The 22,421-nt window shown below is 38.4% G+C and overlaps 1 protein-coding gene across 1 annotated transcript; it reads right to left on the reverse strand.

The window, feature by feature from the left end:
- Positions 1–5,785: 5,785 nt before the first annotated feature.
- On the reverse strand, positions 5,786–22,389 carry LOC306740692 (cholesterol 25-hydroxylase-like protein; the record flags this gene model as incomplete). Its single annotated transcript, XM_079222921.1, has 2 exons — positions 5,786–6,350; positions 21,956–22,389. The coding sequence occupies 2 exons, from the start codon at positions 22,387–22,389 to the stop codon at positions 5,975–5,977; spliced, it is 810 nt and encodes a 269-aa protein (XP_079079047.1). The 3' UTR covers positions 5,786–5,974.
- Positions 22,390–22,421: the final 32 nt, after the last annotated feature.

Consider the following 22,421-nt stretch of genomic DNA (forward strand, 5'->3'; position numbering starts at 1 on the left):
CTTTTCCAATCCTGTTTCCAACTTCACATGCTTCTTTTTCACTCCCCCAAGCTACAGCGATAGCAAGGTGTGGGGGTTTGAGAAACATGTATGCCACCACTCAGGCTCGGAGAACTGGACGGCATTCTGTGCAATTTTCTGAGGTGGTCGGATGGGGGAGTGGGACAGGACAAAGGATCAGGGGTTGTCCACATTCCAAGGCAACAAACAATCTTAACTGACTCAACTGACTGACCTAGCACCATGCTTTCCTAACATCTCTCCAACTCCTCAGTTCAGCCATCTATCACTTTTATGGTAAAAATTGACTTTTTTGGACAGTTATCATTTGACTGCCAAACTCAAGAGTTGAAAAGGGGGCACTTTGTCACATTCCCTTCATGGATACAACCCAAAGGAAACACAGCGACAGAAATGCAGTTTCTTTGTTTCTTTGTAAAGCCTTTTGATACCTCTGCTGCTTGTGTCAAATAAAATACTATTTATTGTTCTAATTTATTTATTTTTGTAACAGAGTAGATAACTATATATATATATATATATATATATATATATATATATATATATATATATATATATATATATATATATATGTATATATATTGGTAAGTTGCTTAGTGTAGAGCAGGTTTTGTATCCGTGACAATGCATCTGCAGCACAAAATGAATTATGTTGGGAAGAGAAATGGTAATTTCTAAAACAATAAATTACTTTACAAATCCTACATGAAAAGTCTCCTAAACTGATCCTTTCTCTTTCAGAAAGTTTACAGCCCATCAGAATGTAACTAGGATTATCTCATATCAAGATGAATGTAAATATTTGGAGCTGAAATACCATGCTGATGTGTACATGATCTATTTCCCACATTACAATTATCAATCAAAGGATCTCAGTATGTCAACTTTCCTTGCCATTATTTCAGGAAGAAGCTGTTAGACCAATGATACAATGCATTTCTGACTTTCAGATAATTTAGTCCTACAGTATCAGCTCTCAGGTCATAGTTCATACATGACATACAAACATAGCCATGGGAAACTGAGTGGAAGGCCCGCTAATGAACAAAATGGATGGCCTGCAGCTCACTCTGACAGCGAGCAGATGCAGACAGCTGTGATGGAAAACCTGTTCATGAAGAGAAAATGTGAACAAGAAAACAAAAAAGGATCTGGACTCCAGTATCTCTTTCTGTTCTCACAATTTTTTCTTTAGATCACAACAGCATCTTGTTGTTCTTTTTATGTACCAACGCACATCGAAGATAAACCTGATTCATGCTTGGAAATGTGTAAAAGTTTCTATTATTTTATTGTTTTTTAAGAATGTGTTTCACACTAATGTTCATTGAAAGGTGAGACGTCTGTGCTTCCGTTTGGGTGAACTCAGCAGCAGCCGAATTGAGGTCAAGAATAATGAAAATCAAAGACAAAGATACAGATATGGATTGCAATGGAAAGATTACTGTTGACATATTTGGAAGTGTGCTCATTTTCTTTTTTTGCCAAGAGTTCGCTGAAAAGATCAATATACATTTCCTGTCTGTATGCTAATTTTGAAACAACAGTTTGGAGAAAGTTAGCTTAGCTTAGAATAAATACTAGAAGCACAAGGACACATCTTAAATCGCATTGCCCAAGGAGAATATATATATATTGCTTGATTAATCTGCACAAAAAAGGAGGTGCACAAAAAAGGAGGTGAAAACCCGCACAATTTTAGGATTTTAAGGGGGATTATGTGCTGGACTATTTGCTGGCGCAGTGACTTCTAGATTCTTGTTGTCACTGTGAGGCAGTCATGCAGTTGGTGGAGAATCATTGAGCTATAGAGGTGGACTATTTAACCATTCGACATTCCCCTGTTTCCTTTATACAAAGCTAAGCTAACTATCTCCTGACTGTAGCTTCACACTTAAACAGATATGAGTGGGGTATCAAGCTTTTCATTGAATTCTCGGCCAGAAAGCAAATACGCAGACTTCCTTTCAGAGGATACTGCAACATTACCAATTCTAATGCAGTCATTATACTCACTTATTTAGTAACAATTAACAAAAAACAGAGAGGTATGTTTGGGGTAAACATTGCTTATGCGATCATAACACCATCGCTATATTACTACAATATGATGACTATGTAATGCTTCTACCTCCAGTGTCCTTTTTTTGTGGATCACCATACAGAAACATGTTGATGATGTAGATACATTGATTTCCCATCTAAATGTGCCGTAACAGGAGTTGCAGTTCTACAAACATGCTACAGTGATGCGGTCAGTTCAAAGCTTCATAAACAGCCCACTAATGACAAGTGCACTGAGAAGTTTCAGAAAGCAAACAAGTCCCTGATTGACCTCTCATGTAAGATGAGAGCAGAGGTCGTTTAAAAATGGTTACAGACCTGAGGGCAAGAACCTCGACCAGTGACAACAGTGTGTCTCAGCTATGTGAAGCTCACTAATTGAATATTTACAGAACGGTGGAAGAAATATGAATCTGGCCTTTGTCACTGAATAGCAAACTTTCAGGAAACATGATGAAATGGGAAGTCTTTAGTGCTTGCTCTGTTGATAAGGACTGGTGGAGAGTGCTCTGTGCTTTTTTCCTCTCTTTATTTTGACATGACTCCTTCTGTCGATTCACTTTCTCCCCTCTTCTGGAGTATCTGAAGTATTTGGCCTACGTGATTAATTTAGGAGCACACCTATCAACACGTAAACAAACTGTAAAGACGGTTCAAAGTGCTTCAAACTCCTGTCACGCTCCAGTGTCTGACACCGTGACGTCGGCTGCAGGACGTCGACGTCTGTCTCGCTGTGAACGTGTGTTTTGGTGCGAGTCATCCAAGGCTGCATGACTCGCCCCGACTCTGACGTGTGGTCTGTAATAGGGCCTGATTGTTTCCGCTTTGGGTCACATGTTTATCATTCCATCTCTTGGCAACACCACCACCCAGCACTCATCTTTCCCTCTTTCCTCTCATCTCTTTTCGTTCCCATGAAAACAACACTTTGTCTGATATTTATTTATGATCCTATGCAAAAGTTCCTTAAAATGTTCAAACATCTTTTAACAATTTGCATTTGAAGCTGATGTTGCGAAATTGCAAAAAATCCCATTGAAAGAGACAGAAATGAAAAACAGATGTTCAGTTCATATGACAACTACTTATTGCTTTTTCAGTTCAAATCAACTGTCATTCTTATTACAACTGATTACTTTCACTCGCCAGAGACTCTCAACAAATACATTACAGGTCATTAGTGAGAAGGCTGCAGCGTGTGAGAAAAATCCAATGAATAACGGTTGTAGTATTACATGTTCAGACCATTCTCCAAAAGACTCCATCATTGCTGAAAGAAAATACATTATACATAAACTTGTTAACCCTCTACAAGAACAGCATTTGTCTCCCTGTTAAGTGTTAGACCCCATATCTCACTGTGAAGAGTTATAGGAAGCTGGAGCTCTTCACTACCCTTCTTTCATGTGAACACAGCATGAGTGCCAAAGGAGAGGTAGCTACATTCATCAGGCATGACTCCAGCTGCATTCTAAACCCTGTCCTCGGGGCATTGTTGGATTTTAAAAGGTATTGATGACCATGCCTCTCTTGTTAAATAAATTGCAAAGGCTACAACAGCAAGTAGTGGCTGGAAGTCTTCTCATCTCTGTAAACATGTGGTTTCGATAACTCCGTAGAATCCACATGGAGCCCGTTAACAGAGAGTAGACAGCTGAGAGGCCCAGGACATAAAACAATCCCTCACAACAGAAACCTGAACCTGAAGTGAACAAAACCCCAAACATGTGTCCTGCTTTCATAAGTTTTCTCATGCGCTAAAGAACACAATCTTTACAATATCAATCTTTACAATATACTCAACAAGGTACACAAGATACAACAGCTTTAGGCTCAAAGGGATATTAAAGAAACAGTTTGACATTTTGAGAAATACAATGCATTTGGTTTCCTGCGAGATTAGAAGATTGATAATTGGTAACTATGAATCTACAGTTTTGCTTATAGCTTAGCATAAAGACTGGAAACTACGGTAACACGATCAACCTACCATCTTACGCTCCCCTCGATTGTTTATTTGGTCTGGCTTTATGATTTTTTTATGTGCCGGCCAATTTCTTGGCCAGGCGCAGTCACCTCCCGCTGAGGCTGGCTAGCTGTTTTGACAATTGTGGCGGCAAAATGTTACTAAACCGCTGTTGAGTCTTTTTAAGCTGAAATTGGGAATTTCATAAACCAGAACTTGTCTATGAAAGAATTTCTCGCAAGAAGAGGCACAGTTATAGAGTCTCAAGGAGTCTGTACAAGGGAACACTCCAAATACTGTCACACATAATTATATACAGCAGGTAAAATAAGTATTGAACACATCACGTAAACTAAGCTGACTGGCTGCAGCTTCCAATTGTGCTGTACCAACTTGAGTGGCAGTGTGGCAAATGAAGATGGAGACAGGATTCAGATTTCTGGAAACCAGCGTGGAGCCATTTATCACTTTCTCGAGAATACAAATCTGTACACAAGTTCAACATTTCCTCCATAGGAGACTCCATAAGTCTGAATGATATACCTCCCTTGACGCCACTTTTCCACCAATCACATTTTAGCAAGTCGACCTTGTTCTTGTCAAGTTGACTTATTGGCCGTCATCTAATGTCATTGACAAGTCACATCATACAATCGAGCTGGCTGACATTAGTTTACATTATAGCTCATTATTTTACGTGTGCGAAAGGTCACATACACTTTTTCAGCATTAAGCTTCTCTTTCCTTTAGACAGTTTGTAAAGTGTGCGAGTGGATATCAGCAAACATTTACACTGATTTTCTCTACAACTACACATGATCTGCACTGCCTCAAATTAAACTATATTAAATGCATCATCTGTACAACATGAAAGCATGAATCCATCCAAAAATGTTCCCATGTGGCGAGGCAACATCCGTTACATTTGTTTATTCTTTATTTATTCTTTTAGTTTATTTAATATTTATAATATATATATTTATAAATATATATATATAATATATGTATATATATTATTATATTAATTATTATTATATTATTGTTTATATTTTTGTGCAATACTGTTATATCTTTTATATTTTGTGCCTTATTTATATTTCTTTTTTACCTTAAGTTTATTCTAATTCTGTGTTTTAGGAGGAAAATAAGCATTTCATTGCATAGAATAACTCTGTTATCTGTGTATATGACAGTAAAAACATCTTGAATCTTCTTTCATTGTCTTGTTTCATTGCGTCATCTCTGCCTTCTCCTCATCTCGTACTGCATTCACTTGATACAGAACAGCTGTATGAGCGTTTCACATTGTAACCACTTGAACCGGATGTTTGTCCATAAACTGAGTTATAAAGATTTCCATCATATTAGGCTCGTTCGAGCCTAATATGATGGCAAGTTCTGCGCAGAATCAATGCATGCCGGTTAGATTGGCTCTTAGATCTGACAGCAAACACCACGTGTTGTAGAACATCCTCATTTTATGTGTAGTTGTAATATTTAACGCTGGATTGTTGACTATTAGTCTCCGGTTTAATCTAAAAACATATCTTGTGTGGATGTTAATACAAAATCTTATTTATACAACACATATCAAAACCAGTAGTAATGTACAGGCATACATAAAAAGAACAAAGGATGCAACTACACACACATTTCTACATAAATATATATTTATAAACACATATGAATAAATCCAAACGTGATCTGCAACCTATAAGTAGCCTAAAGATCGGAACTAACAGGAAGTCCTTTTTTCTGTCAACCTAAAACTGTCCAACTTGACCGCAATTTTTTGTGAACACCTCTTGCTGCTCCCGCCTGCTCTCATCTGGATTCTTTTAAGACATAAGAAAATATCCTTTGTTGCATCTTGGCAGCTTTGCTGGAAGTTGAACAATCCTCAGTTTGATTGAAACAGTTGTATCACTCTGGATGTGAATACAACACTGGTCCATGGTATGTGCCAAAGAGCACATCCCAGTGAATGAAGTAGGGGGCAAAGTTGACGCTGTGGAGAGTATGGTGGGCTTGGTGGTAGGGGGCTCCTCCCAGACAGGGCAGCAGTCTGTGCAGAGCCCAGGGCAGTTCGTAGCCACAGTGGTCCTCCACCGCCAGCCAGCTGTTGAAGACGTGAAAGACAGCTTCGCTCAAAGGGTGGCAGCCCACCACCCTGGCGCTGCTCAGAGCCAGCAGCAGCAAAGACAGCAGCTCTAGAGAGCCGCTGTCCTGAGCGGCCAGAGCGAAGGGTTTGTGGTGCTGGTGGTGCAGGTAGTGGGTGTTACGGTAGAGCCAGGGAACCCTGATGAGAAACACAAACAACTGACCCTGATTATGCTTTCACTGTTCGGGATTATCACAATACTCCCAGAATGGTACATGTCAGTATTCAATCTTGTGAGGGACTCATTGGGTGGAATATGGTCTCAAAATATATGAAATGTTTCTCCTTCAACTTCAAAAACAATCCAAGGCACAACTGTAGGGTTGGTGCAAAAATGAAAATGCCTTTATTTAACATGGCAATATGTATTTCAAATGACCAACACATTGCAAACGACATGCATCTTCAGTTTGTATTAATAGTACCAGTAGAAGTATTTTAACTGTCTCAAAGTCAATAGGTTTATTGAATGGATTTTGGTTTGACGAAAGCTTAGGAGATTTAACGTTTTGTTCAGCGAAAGCAAAATGTCAATAAAACCCCTTTTTTGCACATCTTTAAAAAGTTGTTTGCCAACAATTGGCTAAATGAGACAACACCTCACTAGTCTTCCATTATTTTATTGATGATAACATGAAGTTATGTGACCGTGGTGTAGTTTGTTTATAGCCTAAATGCATTTTACTTCTAGCTATGTATAAGCGCTTCAAAAATCATAAAAGACGGAGACCATCTTACTGAGCAAAATATATCATATAGGTTTATTGGCCACAGAGCATATTTTCTAGTAATCCAAATTACAATAGAAAAATCTAATTGTTTTTTTGTCAAGGGAACATGTGCCATGCTAACTTCTGGGGATTGGACTATGTGGTGGACATTTGATCTCAAAGGCAATATTCTTAAAAGTACACTGCAACAAGTTTCTGTAGTTTTCACAGTAATATTACTGTATACTGGCCATATTCTTACTGTAGAACTCCTATACAGCATGTTGCTGTAGATCTGCAATGCATCATGGTCAAAATTCATTCCCGGGTGAATCTTACTGTAAATAAATGTTGCTGTAACTCACAATACAGTAATAACTGTTGCTGTGAATCACAATACAGTAATTTTGAGCGGGAATACACCGTAGTTCGTTTTAACATTATTTTCAACACAGACGTTAGGTTTAGCTGTCACTCAGACAGAGGTGAAGCGACATTGCATTTCCTCCGTTGTGTTACACAAAGATGACAGTAACTATAACGTCGTGTGCTGATGGACACTTGTTTTCTCGACCACGGAGAGGAAGGTGAGGCTTCTCAACATTTTGGAGCAAGAGCTACAACATTTCTGACTAGAGTCCTCATTATTATTCCTTCATATTTCCTTTTTGCCAGCAATTTGCAAATGTACATTAATTACAGCACAATGACAGCACAGTCTTCTTAAGTAAAGTCACCGTGTAACGCTACGTGACTTTAAAAGGGAAGTAGAGACACTTTCCTGCACTAGTAAGCTAACGTTTGTGTTACTAATATTACCACAATATAGTATTTGCACTTTATATTGTGATATAAATCATTTGGCTTCATATAGTTGATACATGGCATGCGTTTAGTGTAACGTGTACATTAATTAGAATCCTTTTTGTGTGACGCCGTCGTCGTGTGTGTGTATGTGTGTGTGTTGCTGCGCGTTAGCTAAGGCTAGCTCCATGGAGAAGTTTTGACTCTTTTCTCTGCTAGCTACCGTGCGGCACAACGTGACGTGGGTAACGTTACCGGGCACCACTGGAGGTGAACCAGAACTACACAACAGGTCAGGTAAGACTTTTACACAGCACAACATGGCGTGTGTTTTCTGAGATAACTCTACAGGACAGACTGCACCAGCTGGTATAACGTTGATAAATTGCTGCTAGTTTAACCCTGCTGTCGTGTTCGGGTCTAATCCGACCGATATGCAACTTTAATCAATCATAAATATTGTGTTTTACATCTGATTGCCTCAAGACCTTATGATATCCTCCACACTAGACATTTAAACATATACAATTGCTGATCATATCCCCCCCCCTCTCTCACACACACACACACACACACACACACACACACACACACACACACACACACACACACACACTTGTTCGCAGCCCCATATATAAAGTTGTACACATTTCAAACTTCAAATCATAAAAGCAGGTGTTTGTTATGGGAACCATCTCTGTCCTGCTTCATGTGCCCACGTGAACCACGCCTTTCAGACTAAACTATGCTTATCTTCTCACTTTCCCCCTAAATACACCTTTATTTGATAAATACATATTCTTAATAATAGATATTCTTTCATGTCTCTCCTAATAAATACGGTACTATAGTCTGTTTATTGTGTGTTGCAGGAAACCTCCACCAGGCTGATGTTGAGGCCCAGGTGTCCCTGCTGAGCCTCAAGGCTCATCATGTTGGTAAGATCCCAGTACCAGACAAAACACAACATAGGCTGACATCGTCATAGTAGAAACATATTGTGGTATTTCTAATGGGAATCAGTAACCAATGTCTCTCTGTCCTTCCACTGCAGGGAAGAGGACTCCTGCCCAGGAAGAAGACTCCAGTTCAGGAAGAGACTCCAGTTCATTGAAAAGGCGAGAGGAGAGGATTCAGTTCAATACAGTAAAGTCAGTCATGGACTTTTTATTGTACTACAATTACTTGTTTCAGTTCAAATTGTTTTATACATTTCCCCCTTGACCTGAATATTTTATTGCTTCTAGTCCTTGAATTTTACTGTATACTGTCAAATTACTTAAAAAAATGTTTAAATTGTCATAGTAACTTGAAGAAAGAAAAACATTTAAAATGTTCATTTAATAGTGTTATTTTCCATCATAATAGATTCACACCTGTACTACCTGGGCATCTATACTGTCAAGATGACTCTACAACCCGTGCAGACTGGAGTCCAATTCAATACTTTTTCAAGTACATTGACAACAAAGTATTTGAAGATTTAGCAGCATTCATTCAAAGATAAAGACTTATTTTGTTTTATAATCCAGTTGAACGTATTATTGGTTTAATATCACTATATAGCCATAATTTGTTAGTTTTTTATCTTCTATATTTGGCTGTTTTTTCACACGAAAATTGTCCTGTCATCCACAGTAGACATGATGTAAAATTAAAAATTAAAATAATTTTCAAAAAGTCTAAATTGTAAGATTTCTTTTTTACTCTAAATAGGTAGGAAATCACACAAAAATCTGAATTTGGAAGACACTATTTTCCCTCAGTTTTATTATAATATATTCATGATATTTATAATTATATTATATGGTATTTATATATCATATCAAACTAAGTATTAGTATATTATATATGATTAATATACTGAATTGTATGAATAAGATGTCCTTATTATGTCAGTGTTGGAATAAATGAGAAAAGCGTAACTGCAAAGTAGTGATGTGTTTTTGCATTGAATCATACTAAAATGTTTGCTGAAGTTGATTGGCTGGCCCGACCCAAATAAAATAATCCACCAGCCGCCACTGTTGGTAAGTAACCAAATACTTGGTTACTATTCACCACTGATCACAATATGATATACTATGGAAGCCCCTTTCCACCACACAAAACAAAAAAAAGAGATGAAAAAAAAAAAAATATATATATATATCTCATAATTATGAGATAATAAAGTCGAAATTATGAGAAAAAAAGTCATTATTATGAGATAAAAAGTCATAATAATGAGATAAAAAGTCATAATAATGAGATAAAAAGTCCTCACTTCAACTTCAGCAACAGCAAGGTAACGAAGCTCATTATTATTCCTTCATATTTCCTTTTTGCCAGCAATTTGCAAATGTACATTAATTACAGCACAATGACAGCACAGTCTTCTTAAGTAAAGTCACCGTGTAACGCTACGTGACTTTAAAAGGGAAGTAGAGACACTTTCCTGCACTAGTAAGCTAACGTTTGTGTTACTAATATTACCACAATATAGTATTTGCACTTTATATTGTGATATAAATCATTTGGCTTCATATAGTTGATACATGGCATGCGTTTAGTGTAACGTGTACATTAATTAGAATCCTTTTTGTGTGACGCCGTCGTCGTGTGTGTGTATGTGTGTGTGTTGCTGCGCGTTAGCTAAGGCTAGCTCCATGGAGAAGTTTTGACTCTTTTCTCTGCTAGCTACCGTGCGGCACAACGTGACGTGGGTAACGTTACCGGGCACCACTGGAGGTGAACCAGAACTACACAACAGGTCAGGTAAGACTTTTACACAGCACAACATGGCGTGTGTTTTCTGAGATAACTCTACAGGGCAGACTGCACCAGCTGGTATAACGTTGATAAATTGCTGCTAGTTTAACCCTGCTGTCGTGTTCGGGTCTAATCCGACCGATATGCAACTTTAATCAATCATAAATATTGTGTTTTACATCTGATTGCCTCAAGACCTTATGATATCCTCCACACTAGACATTTAAACATATACAATTGCTGATCATATCCCCCCCCCTCTCTCACACACACACACACACACACACACACACACACACACACACACACACACACACACACACTTGTTCGCAGCCCCATATATAAAGTTGTACACATTTCAAACTTCAAATCATAAAAGCAGGTGTTTGTTATGGGAACCATCTCTGTCCTGCTTCATGTGCCCACGTGAACCACGCCTTTCAGACTAAACTATGCTTATCTTCTCACTTTCCCCCTAAATACACCTTTATTTGATAAATACATATTCTTAATAATAGATATTCTTTCATTTCTCTCCTAATAAATACGGTACTATAGTCTGTTTATTGTGTGTTGCAGGAAACCTCCACCAGGCTGATGTTGAGGCCCAGGTGTCCCTGCTGAGCCTCAAGGCTCATCATGTTGGTAAGATCCCAGTACCAGACAAAACACAACATAGGCTGACATCGTCATAGTAGAAACATATTGTGGTATTTCTAATGGGAATCAGTAACCAATGTCTCTCTGTCCTTCCACTGCAGGGAAGAGGACTCCTGCCCAGGAAGAAGACTCCAGTTCAGGAAGAGACTCCAGTTCATTGAAAAGGCGAGAGGAGAGGATTCAGTTCAATACAGTAAAGTCAGTCATGGACTTTTTATTGTACTACAATTACTTGTTTCAGTTCAAATTGTTTTATACATTTCCCCCTTGACCTGAATATTTTATTGCTTCTAGTCCTTGAATTTTACTGTATACTGTCAAATTACTTAAAAAAATGTTTAAATTGTCATAGTAACTTGAAGAAAGAAAAACATTTAAAATGTTCATTTAATAGTGTTATTTTCCATCATAATAGATTCACACCTGTACTACCTGGGCATCTATACTGTCAAGATGACTCTACAACCCGTGCAGACTGGAGTCCAATTCAATACTTTTTCAAGTACATTGACAACAAAGTATTTGAAGATTTAGCAGCATTCATTCAAAGATAAAGACTTATTTTGTTTTATAATCCAGTTGAACGTATTATTGGTTTAATATCACTATATAGCCATAATTTGTTAGTTTTTTATCTTCTATATTTGGCTGTTTTTTCACACGAAAATTGTCCTGTCATCCACAGTAGACATGATGTAAAATTAAAAATTAAAATAATTTTCAAAAAGTCTAAATTGTAAGATTTCTTTTTTACTCTAAATAGGTAGGAAATCACACAAAAATCTGAATTTGGAAGACACTATTTTCCCTCAGTTTTATTATAATATATTCATGATATTTATAATTATATTATATGGTATTTATACATCATATCAAACTAAGTATTAGTATATTATATATGATTAATATACTGAATTGTATGAATAAGATGTCCTTATTATGTCAGTGTTGGAATAAATGAGAAAAGCGTAACTGCAAAGTAGTGATGTGTTTTTGCATTGAATCATACTAAAATGTTTGCTGAAGTTGATTGGCTGGCCCGACCCAAATAAAATAATCCACCAGCCGCCACTGTTGGTAAGTAACCAAATACTTGGTTACTATTCACCACTGATCACAATATGATATACTATGGAAGCCCCTTTCCACCACACAAAACAAAAAAAAGAGATGAAAAAAAAAATATATATATATATATATCTCATAATTATGAGATAATAAAGTCGAAATTATGAGAAAAAAAGTCATTATTATGAGAAAAAAAGTCATAATAATGAGATAAAAAGTCATAATAATGAGATAAAAAGTCCTCACTTCAACTTCAGCAACAGCAAGGTAACGAAGCTCATTATTATTCCTTCATATTTCCTTTTTGCCAGCAATTTGCAAATGTACATTAATTACAGCACAATGACAGCACAGTCTTCTTAAGTAAAGTCACCGTGTAACGCTACGTGACTTTAAAAGGGAAGTAGAGACACTTTCCTGCACTAGTAAGCTAACGTTTGTGTTACTAATATTACCACAATATAGTATTTGCACTTTATATTGTGATATAAATCATTTGGCTTCATATAGTTGATACATGGCATGCGTTTAGTGTAACGTGTACATTAATTAGAATCCTTTTTGTGTGACGCCGTCGTCGTGTGTGTGTATGTGTGTGTGTTGCTGCGCGTTAGCTAAGGCTAGCTCCATGGAGAAGTTTTGACTCTTTTCTCTGCTAGCTACCGTGCGGCACAACGTGACGTGGGTAACGTTACCGGGCACCACTGGAGGTGAACCAGAACTACACAACAGGTCAGGTAAGACTTTTACACAGCACAACATGGCGTGTGTTTTCTGAGATAACTCTACAGGGCAGACTGCACCAGCTGGTATAACGTTGATAAATTGCTGCTAGTTTAACCCTGCTGTCGTGTTCGGGTCTAATCCGACCGATATGCAACTTTAATCAATCATAAATATTGTGTTTTACATCTGATTGCCTCAAGACCTTATGATATCCTCCACACTAGACATTTAAACATATACAATTGCTGATCATATCCCCCCCCCTCTCTCACACACACACACACACACACACACACACACACACACACACACACACACACACACACACACACACACACACACACACACTTGTTCGCAGCCCCATATATAAAGTTGTACACATTTCAAACTTCAAATCATAAAAGCAGGTGTTTGTTATGGGAACCATCTCTGTCCTGCTTCATGTGCCCACGTGAACCACGCCTTTCAGACTAAACTATGCTTATCTTCTCACTTTCCCCCTAAATACACCTTTATTTGATAAATACATATTCTTAATAATAGATATTCTTTCATGTCTCTCCTAATAAATACGGTACTATAGTCTGTTTATTGTGTGTTGCAGGAAACCTCCACCAGGCTGATGTTGAGGCCCAGGTGTCCCTGCTGAGCCTCAAGGCTCATCATGTTGGTAAGATCCCAGTACCAGACAAAACACAACATAGGCTGACATCGTCATAGTAGAAACATATTGTGGTATTTCTAATGGGAATCAGTAACCAATGTCTCTCTGTCCTTCCACTGCAGGGAAGAGGACTCCTGCCCAGGAAGAAGACTCTAGTTCAGGAAGAGACTCCAGTTCATTGAAAAGGCGAGAGGAGAGGATTCAGTTCAATACAGTAAAGTCAGTCATGGACTTTTTATTGTACTACAATTACTTGTTTCAGTTCAAATTGTTTTATACATTTCCCCCTTGACCTGAATATTTTATTGCTTCTAGTCCTTGAATTTTACTGTATACTGTCAAATTACTTTAAAAAATGTTTAAATTGTCATAGTAACTTGAAGAAAGAAAAACATTTAAAATGTTGTATGTTCAAGAATACCATAAACAATGTTGTTGTTTACAAAACAATTTTTTTACAAACTAAAAACAAAATGTTAATGTTTTATTTAAAATGTTGAAATATTAAAATAAATGACTTTTGTTGAAAAAAACTGTCTTCATTTTACAGTATTCATTTACAGTATTAAAATGAATACAGTGATGCATGTTACAGTAGTCTAGGATTTGCTGTAAACTGTACACGGTTACTGTGATGACAAGTACAGTATTAGTATATACTACTGTAATAACAATGACGGTACTGGATTATTACTATAAAAATGACTACAGTATTCCATAGGTACTGTGATTAATTTTACAGTAAGCATACTGTAAAATAGAATGCAGCTACTTACTTGCTTGGTTTAATTATTATTCCTGTTATTAGCTTTCATTTAATAGTGTTATTTTCCATCATAATAGATTCACACCTGTACTACCTGGGCATCTATACTGTCAAGATGACTCTACAACCCGTGCAGACTGGAGTCCAATTCAATACTTTTTCAAGTACATTGACAACAAAGTATTTGAAGATTTAGCAGCATTCATTCAAAGATAAAGACTTATTTTGTTTTATAATCCAGTTGAACGTATTAAAGGTTTAATATCACTATATAGCCATAATTTGTTAGTTTTTTATCTTCTATATTTGGCTGTTTTTTCACACGAAAATTGTCCTGTCATCCACAGTAGACATGATGTAAAATTAAAAATTAAAATAATTTTCAAAAAGTCTAAATTGTAAGATTTCTTTTTTACTCTAAATAGGTAGGAAATCACACAAAAATCTGAATTTGGAAGACACTATTTTCCCTCAGTTTTATTATAATATATTCATGATATTTATAATTATATTATATGGTATTTATATATCATATCAAACTAAGTATTAGTATATTATATATGATTAATATACTGAATTGTATGAATAAGATGTCCTTATTATGTCAGTGTTGGAATAAATGAGAAAAGCGTAACTGCAAAGTAGTGATGTGTTTTTGCATTGAATCATACTAAAATGTTTGCTGAAGTTGATTGGCTGGCCCGACCCAAATAAAATAATCCACCAGCCGCCACTGTTGGTAAGTAACCAAATACTTGGTTACTATTCACCACTGATCACAATATGATATACTATGGAAGCCCGTTTCCGCCACACAAAAAAAAAAAGATGAAAAAAAAAAAGAAATCTCATAATTATGAGATAATAAAGTCGAAATTATGGCTATCGTAACGACAGACTCCACACAGCCCTTTCATCAAGATTTGGTAAGTGTCATCACAGCCGTAATGTCCTACTAACGCTAATGCAGTATGTTGACAAGTAACACACATATTGTAACTGTGCACAAAGTTGTCCTCTGTCGTTTAGACAGGCGCTTTGCAGTGGAAAGTGTGTTAGCACAATACCATCTAGAGAATGAAGAACAACATTGAGTCTCAAGTATATTGTAGCGACCCTTGGTCAGGAAAGCTACGAGACGTTATATTGTTCATTGTGTGGTTTATTTCGGGACAGAACACAGGCTAATGTGGGCCGTAGGCTCCGCCAACAACAGTCAACACCGTTAAACGTTCTCTTAACGTACACAAACTCCGCTCCCGGTCCGAGACCAACTCTCAACCAGTGTTGCCAACTCCTCAGCAAGAAAAATCATTATTGGCTGTCCTAAAAGTCGCTAGAAGTCGCTAAATGACGGCATCGCCTAATTTGCATAATTGTAATGGAAGCTATAGGAGACAGGAATATAGTGATATAGCAATTGTTTTACTCATTAATGGCAGCTTGCTTTGGGTGGAACTGTTATAAGGTTGCTTTGCCTTTGAGTATGTTTTTTAGTTGTCATGTGTTTATTTATAACACAAAGTTTGACATACATCTGCTTCACAGTACAGGCAGTATGGCCGTGTATCATCTCCAATAAACGGCTACAGCCAGCCTTTGAATTTAGGGTTTTATTCCCACTCCTTCTGTATTTTTGAGCGTACAGTTAGACTGAGACATGATGACTATATGTTTAGCTGATGTCACAGAGAGGCACACAAAGTGGACAAGGTGACTGAGGTCATTTATTTTAGTGTAACAGTGAAGAAACATTTACATCCAGCCGTGGCGGGATCAGCGGCGGCTTTGTGCGATTAATTTTGAGTCTGGACGCGGAGACGTGTGGGTCTCTCCTCTCTGCCGCTACTGCTGCGCGACTCGCTCGGCTCCTGTGAGGCTTTGGGGTGCTTTGGGACGGCGGAGGGGGCTCACGGCAGCACCCGCTGCTCGCTGAGGACAGAACGATACGTGCGGCGCTTTCTCGTCAGTCTCCAAGACACCAGGAAGTCTCCAATTACACACAAAAAAAGTCTCTAGATTTGTCGCTAGTCGCTTTTCACAAAAAAAAGTCTCCAAGAGGGTTTGGAAAGTCGGCAACACTGCTCTCAACAGCAACACATCTCACCTCATTCGCAGCGCTAATCGCAGACACGCTCATGTCCCGCCCACCCCCATAGGTAGCTAGGATGATTGACAGTTGTTTTTTTACAGCTACACAGGTCATGAGACCTTCACTGACCTCCTGAACTCAGTAATTGCAACAACCAATTTTAACTAGAACTTCTTCCTGTAAACACAATAACACTTTAACATAACAGGTTAACATTACACGTCACTCAGTTTGCTACAATATGTAAGGTTCCAGCTCAACTGCTGGACCACAGTGACTGTGTATTATTAACCTGTTATGTCATAGTACTAAATATAAAGTATTAAATATAAAAATTAAATTTAAAAAAATGCTCTTTTTCTCCTAATTTGAGGAATTTAGAAGACAGTAAAGGGTTTTGTCATATTTAAACATGAATTGACTGTGAATAAGTTTGAATTCCAAAACTACAAACAAAGAAAGATTTTATAAAACTGTATAGATGTATGTTTGATTTAAGGTCACATTTGAGCTATACTTGTATTCAACAGAGGTGCAGAGTTTTTTTGAACTGTCACAAAATGGAGGACCTAAGTGACTACTTAAGGTCACGACATGTGCCTGAGGGAGACATACAGCGAATGGAACAGGAGAAGGTAGCTAATATAAGAAATGCTTAATTTTGACTTTTTGGAAGACTTTTAGAAGATCTTTGTAAATATCTGATGCAGCTTATGCAGGTTGTTCACTGTTATAATTGAATGCACTTGGCCTAAACTAATAGGCCAAACTAATAATAAAGTATTCCTTCATTGTAGATTGATTCCAGTGTCATACATCTTATGACAGATGACCAGCTTAAAGAGTACCTGCCATCCTACGGTGATCGACTGGCTGTTTTTGGATACTGCAGGCGGAAGGAAAAAGAACCCATCTGTCGCAAGTCAAAGCTCTTTGAGCGACTTAGAGGAAAGTTCTCAAGAAACCAAGACGATCATGTGACTCAGAGAAAGTATCAAGCACCTCCAAAGAATGCTCAGAAGGATCAGAGAAAAATTGAGATTGGATGGATGAATTTTAGAGAAGGGGAATTTGTTCAGGTACGCACCAAAAAGGGTCGGGGTACCAGAAAAGAGACTGTGCCGAAGGGCAGTATAAAACAGAACTTGATTGAAAAGGCTGCCCTGTTGTTTTTCCCAGGTGGAACAAATGCAGAGGGGAGCCTCACCGATTTTGACATTGATGTAACTGACTTTCAGCAGCATTCATTAGATAGTAGTATAATAGTCGGCGAACTGTAAGAAAAGACAAAGTTACCTCTTTTACGATTCTACTTAACAACCAAGAAGAAAGACCTTGTCAGTGACATACATCTTGAGGAGGAGAATAGGGATGCTACTGCGCAAGAAGGTGAAAAGACACATGACAGACCTGCTTTCCATTCTCCAGATACTTCTGCAACAGATGCAGTGGAGATACATACTTCAGATATCATTTATGTTGGAAGTAGCACAGTATTTGCAAATGCAAGCAGTGAGAGCGTTACCCGTCTTTACACCACAGACGACCCACTGGATGCATATAGTTTGCTAGAACTTGACACATTACATCATGTAGATGCTTTAGAGGATAGTGGCATTGTAACTTTCCACACAGAAAGCATATCTGGGATGGAGTACTCTGGTCTCGATGATACCTTGCCTCTCTCTCAGGAACCATCTTTTGCATCAGCCTTGCCTCCTTCCATGGATGTGTTGCAGGAACAGGCCAATCAGAGAGAAGAGTGAAGAAAATGATTGTTCTTCATCGTGGACAGATGCTTAGAGAACTTATTCAAGTTTTTTCAGAGGAATGTATCATGGAGGATGATGTCTACTTTCAAATTATTCTTCCTGATGGAAAGTTTGAAAAGGCTGTGGATGATGGTGGTGTTTTGATGGATGTACTGTCAGAATTCTGGAAAGACTTTTATGAGCAGTGCACTATGGGGAATGGCTTCAAAGTGCCGTTCTTACGTCATGATTTTGGGAAGGAAGAATGGGAAAGCATAGGACGAATAATCAGATTAGGCTGGCAAAAAGAGAAGTACCTTCCTATCAAACTTGCTCCTGTACTTCTGGAGCAAACTGTTTTGGGCTTTGTTGAGAGCGATCTTGTGGACTGCTTTTTCAAGTATGTATCAGAGTCTGAGCGAGTGATCTTGGAATCCTGCCGTTCTGATTTCGAAAGTGTTGACCTTGAAGAATTGTTGGAAATAATGGATACTCACAGCTGCCGGAGGGTTCCAACAGCAGACAGTATTGAGCAAATCTTGAGCTTGCTCACCAGAAGCTGATTCAGGAACCGGCTTTTGTTATTGAACGGTGGAGCAACATGCTTGCACCTGTTAAATCAGAGCTGAAAGGGATTGCAGCAGCCTACGAAGAGCTACAACCAACAGCAAGAAAGTTCATGAGATGGATCACTAACCCCAGTACCCAGAATGCCCAGGACAAACTAATAGTCAAGTATGTAAGTGCATTCCTTAGAGAATCAGACAACCACCACCTCTCCCTTTTCCTTAGATTTTGCACTGGATCAGACTTGTTCACGGGAAAGAACATCACTGTCCGCTTCACACAACTTCAGGGATTTCAAAGAAGACCGGTTGCTCACACGTGTGGCTGTTACTTGGAGTTGCCGGTCAGTTATGACAACTACCCGGATTTTCGACATGAAATTAACAAAGTTCTAGAAAGCAACGTGTGGGTAATGGACATTGCCTAAGCTAAAGATTTTAGCCAACAGGAACTGGACTGCCATCAGAGACTAATGTTCAAACTTTGTAGGTTTCCAGATGTTTGCCTTATGGACATGGACGTACTACAACTATCTTGTTTACCTGATTAAGTGTCTTTAACATGCGGTCCACATTTTTCAGTTGCTTTTAGCCCAATTTATGTTGTTAAACATTGTTTTCAGATTAAGAAAATGTGAGAAAAGAGAGTGCATCTTGCTGTGGAAAATATACTAAGACTGCTAACATATATATTTGTTTTTATTTGTAAAAACTGGTATTTCATTACCTGATGTTCAGATAACTGTTGTTGCTCCAAAAGCACTATATCGGTTTCACTAGTTTGAAAACATCTAAGCAATATGTTTGTAATTTTCTTAGTGAAGCTAACTTCAGAAGAAGTTATTTCAGCACTTTGGTTTTACAATACCTTCATTTATATGTAAATATTTATTGTTCATATAACAAAACAAATCCAAGTCACATAGTCCAATCTTGTGTACATTTTCGTTTTCCTTTCATTTGACATTGCAAGCACACTGCAAGCACTGTTTTATATTCAAGTGCTTTTATTATTTACCAAAATATAGCTTGTCATTGGCAATCAGCCATAAACCTATTGATGGGTTACTTTATAGTCTTCTTACTGTTGCAAGTTAAGCAAAATGCAGTTAAAATGAAAAGATATGCAGTTGTGTATACTGTGATTGTTTAAATATCTGAATAAATAATTCAGTTAATAAATGTGTGGACTTTGCATTTTACTCAGTTTTTAAAAATAGTCAATAACAATGTACTTTGTGTGTAAATATATTAGCTACAATTATATTTGCATCTATCACAGCTATAACGGTAATTTTGACAGTTTTCATTTCTCTCCTGGAATAAAACGGTAAAACAAAAGAAAATTTCGGAAATATGAAATGAGACACAGGCCCAGAAAAGTTAATGATCTAGTTCATTGTTTATCAGATGTCTGAGTTCGATATACAGGTTCACTGTTTCAAACACATCATTTGTAATTTTAGATTATATTCTGACATTTGGTCCACACAGATATGGAACACATCTTCATCACATGGGAAATTCTTGAACACACACTCTTCAAGGCAGACTTGAACCTTCTCCAGGTCCACAGGGTGCAAACAATTTCTGCCTCCGTACAGCTGGGGGACTGCATGCAGGATGGAGGGGCGTCCATGAGGTGATCGTGAGTTGTGGACTTGACGGATTCTGTGGTTGTTCCAAGTCAAAACAACCTCATTAAGTTCTTCCTAGGAGGGAAATAATATTCAGTCACAAAGATTACAAGGTTACAATACCTGCTAAATGTAATTTGCTGCATTGCAACAGATGTTGCAATCATATTTCACAACTATCAAAATGTAGTCAAAGAACTTAAAAATAAAAGGAGTCTTTTCCATCATTATGGAATGCCACTTATTACACATTTATTTGCACAGAACATAGGCAATGGCTTTCTTACACATGGTAATTTGTGGTATTAGTATTAGGCAATCACCTGTATGTATAGAGTATGTGTCAATTACCTGTATCGTTTGAAGAAAACAAAACTGGATCAAGGACTTGTCCAAGAAGTTGCCCGAGAAGTAGCCATCTTCTCTCAGTTTGTCAAATAGGTCCATCCAAAACTGGGCACACTGACTTCGCAAGGTCAGCCACCATCGCTCAATCCGCTGGTTTCCAGTGCTTGGACCAAAGGTTACACTGTCTTTCTCAGCTTGGTTCTCTGACAAATGCAAAAGCCTCTGCATTTCAGCCATATGTCCATTTTCTGTTCCTAAATCAAGTCTAAGTCTGGCAGGGCATCCCTCAGCATTGATCACAGCATCCATAAAGTAGCCAGCGATGATCTTTGGATCATTGTTTGTTTTGTAAGCTTCAAGCCATATCATCTTTCTGGAAAACCCATCAATGCATCCACTGATTGCAATTCCAAATGGCTTAAGCTTGTCGTAGCCATCAATGTGCCAGACATAGTTTGGACCACAGCTGTGGTAAACACGTCTTCGCAGTCTGTTTCTTGACCTCAGATCAACACTTTCACCATCCAATAACTTTAGCAATATTCTAACTGTTTCTCTGTCAGTCACAATTCATGTAACCAACACTTTTGGTGCATCCATCTGTAACCGTGACACTGACCAGATGTTTCCAGTTGCTGTTCAATGAAGTTGGCCACCTCAGCCACATCGGTTTTATTTTTTCTACGCCAGAGCTGCTTCTTTCTTAAAATCCTTTCTAGGGTGCGTTTGCTTAGTTTAATCCCATGTGAATTAGCAAGCATTTGAAGTATTTCATCTGTTGTAAAGCCACATTTAAAGTAGTCTTCAATGTACTCACAATCCATTTCTATGTCAAACAGAGGGTAACCTATGCAAAAGAGCTGCTTCTGACTGTTGTGGTTTTTATCTCATAATGACTTTTTATCTCATAATTTCGACTTTATTATCTCATAAGTATGAGATTTTTTTTTTTTTTTCATCTCTTTTTTTTTTTGTGTGTGGCGGAAACGGGCTTCCATACTATACAGATGGGAACAATGAAGGACTTTTTGGGACTGAAGCTGCCAACAGCTGATATTTTGCTCAAGTATAAGGGCTCTTTAATGTGTTCTATTCTTGGCAACTAAAACTCTCCAAGAAACCCCAGAGCAATACTAAACAACATGGGGGGGGGGGGAGCCCAGTCCCAGTACACAACTAACATGGGTGCAGACTGCTCACCTGTGCAAGGAGACGTGCCATATGAAGAAGAGCATATCAAAGAGCAGCAAACATGCGAGGACTTCCACAAAGAGCTGCCAGCAGGATGGAGCCATCTGCGGCAGCGCGGGACTCCTCAGGGTGTGAAACAGCGCGGTGGCCGGGAGGACAGCGGTCAGGTATCTGTACAGCACCCTCCAAAAACAGTCACACCAGCGGCGGAGAGACGGCGGCGGACCCGATCCTGCAGCGATCCTCCACGAGCGGACCTTCTGGCTGACGTTCCCCAACGCGTCCAGCGCGAGGAAAGGTGCGCATAGCAGGATGTGGGTCAAGAAGGCGAAAGTCGCAGGCAGGTAAGGAGACAGCAGCACCTCCTCCTGCCCGGACTTCACCGATTCCCACAGCCCCTGGAGGAGAGGCGCACCAGCCGCTTCATGCTCGATGGTCATCATCGCGGCTCCCAATTCACGATCTCCTGCAGCTT

This window comes from Taurulus bubalis (assembly GCF_910589615.1).
Source record: "Taurulus bubalis genome assembly, chromosome: 8".
Taxonomy (NCBI): Eukaryota; Metazoa; Chordata; class Actinopteri; order Perciformes; family Cottidae; genus Taurulus; species Taurulus bubalis.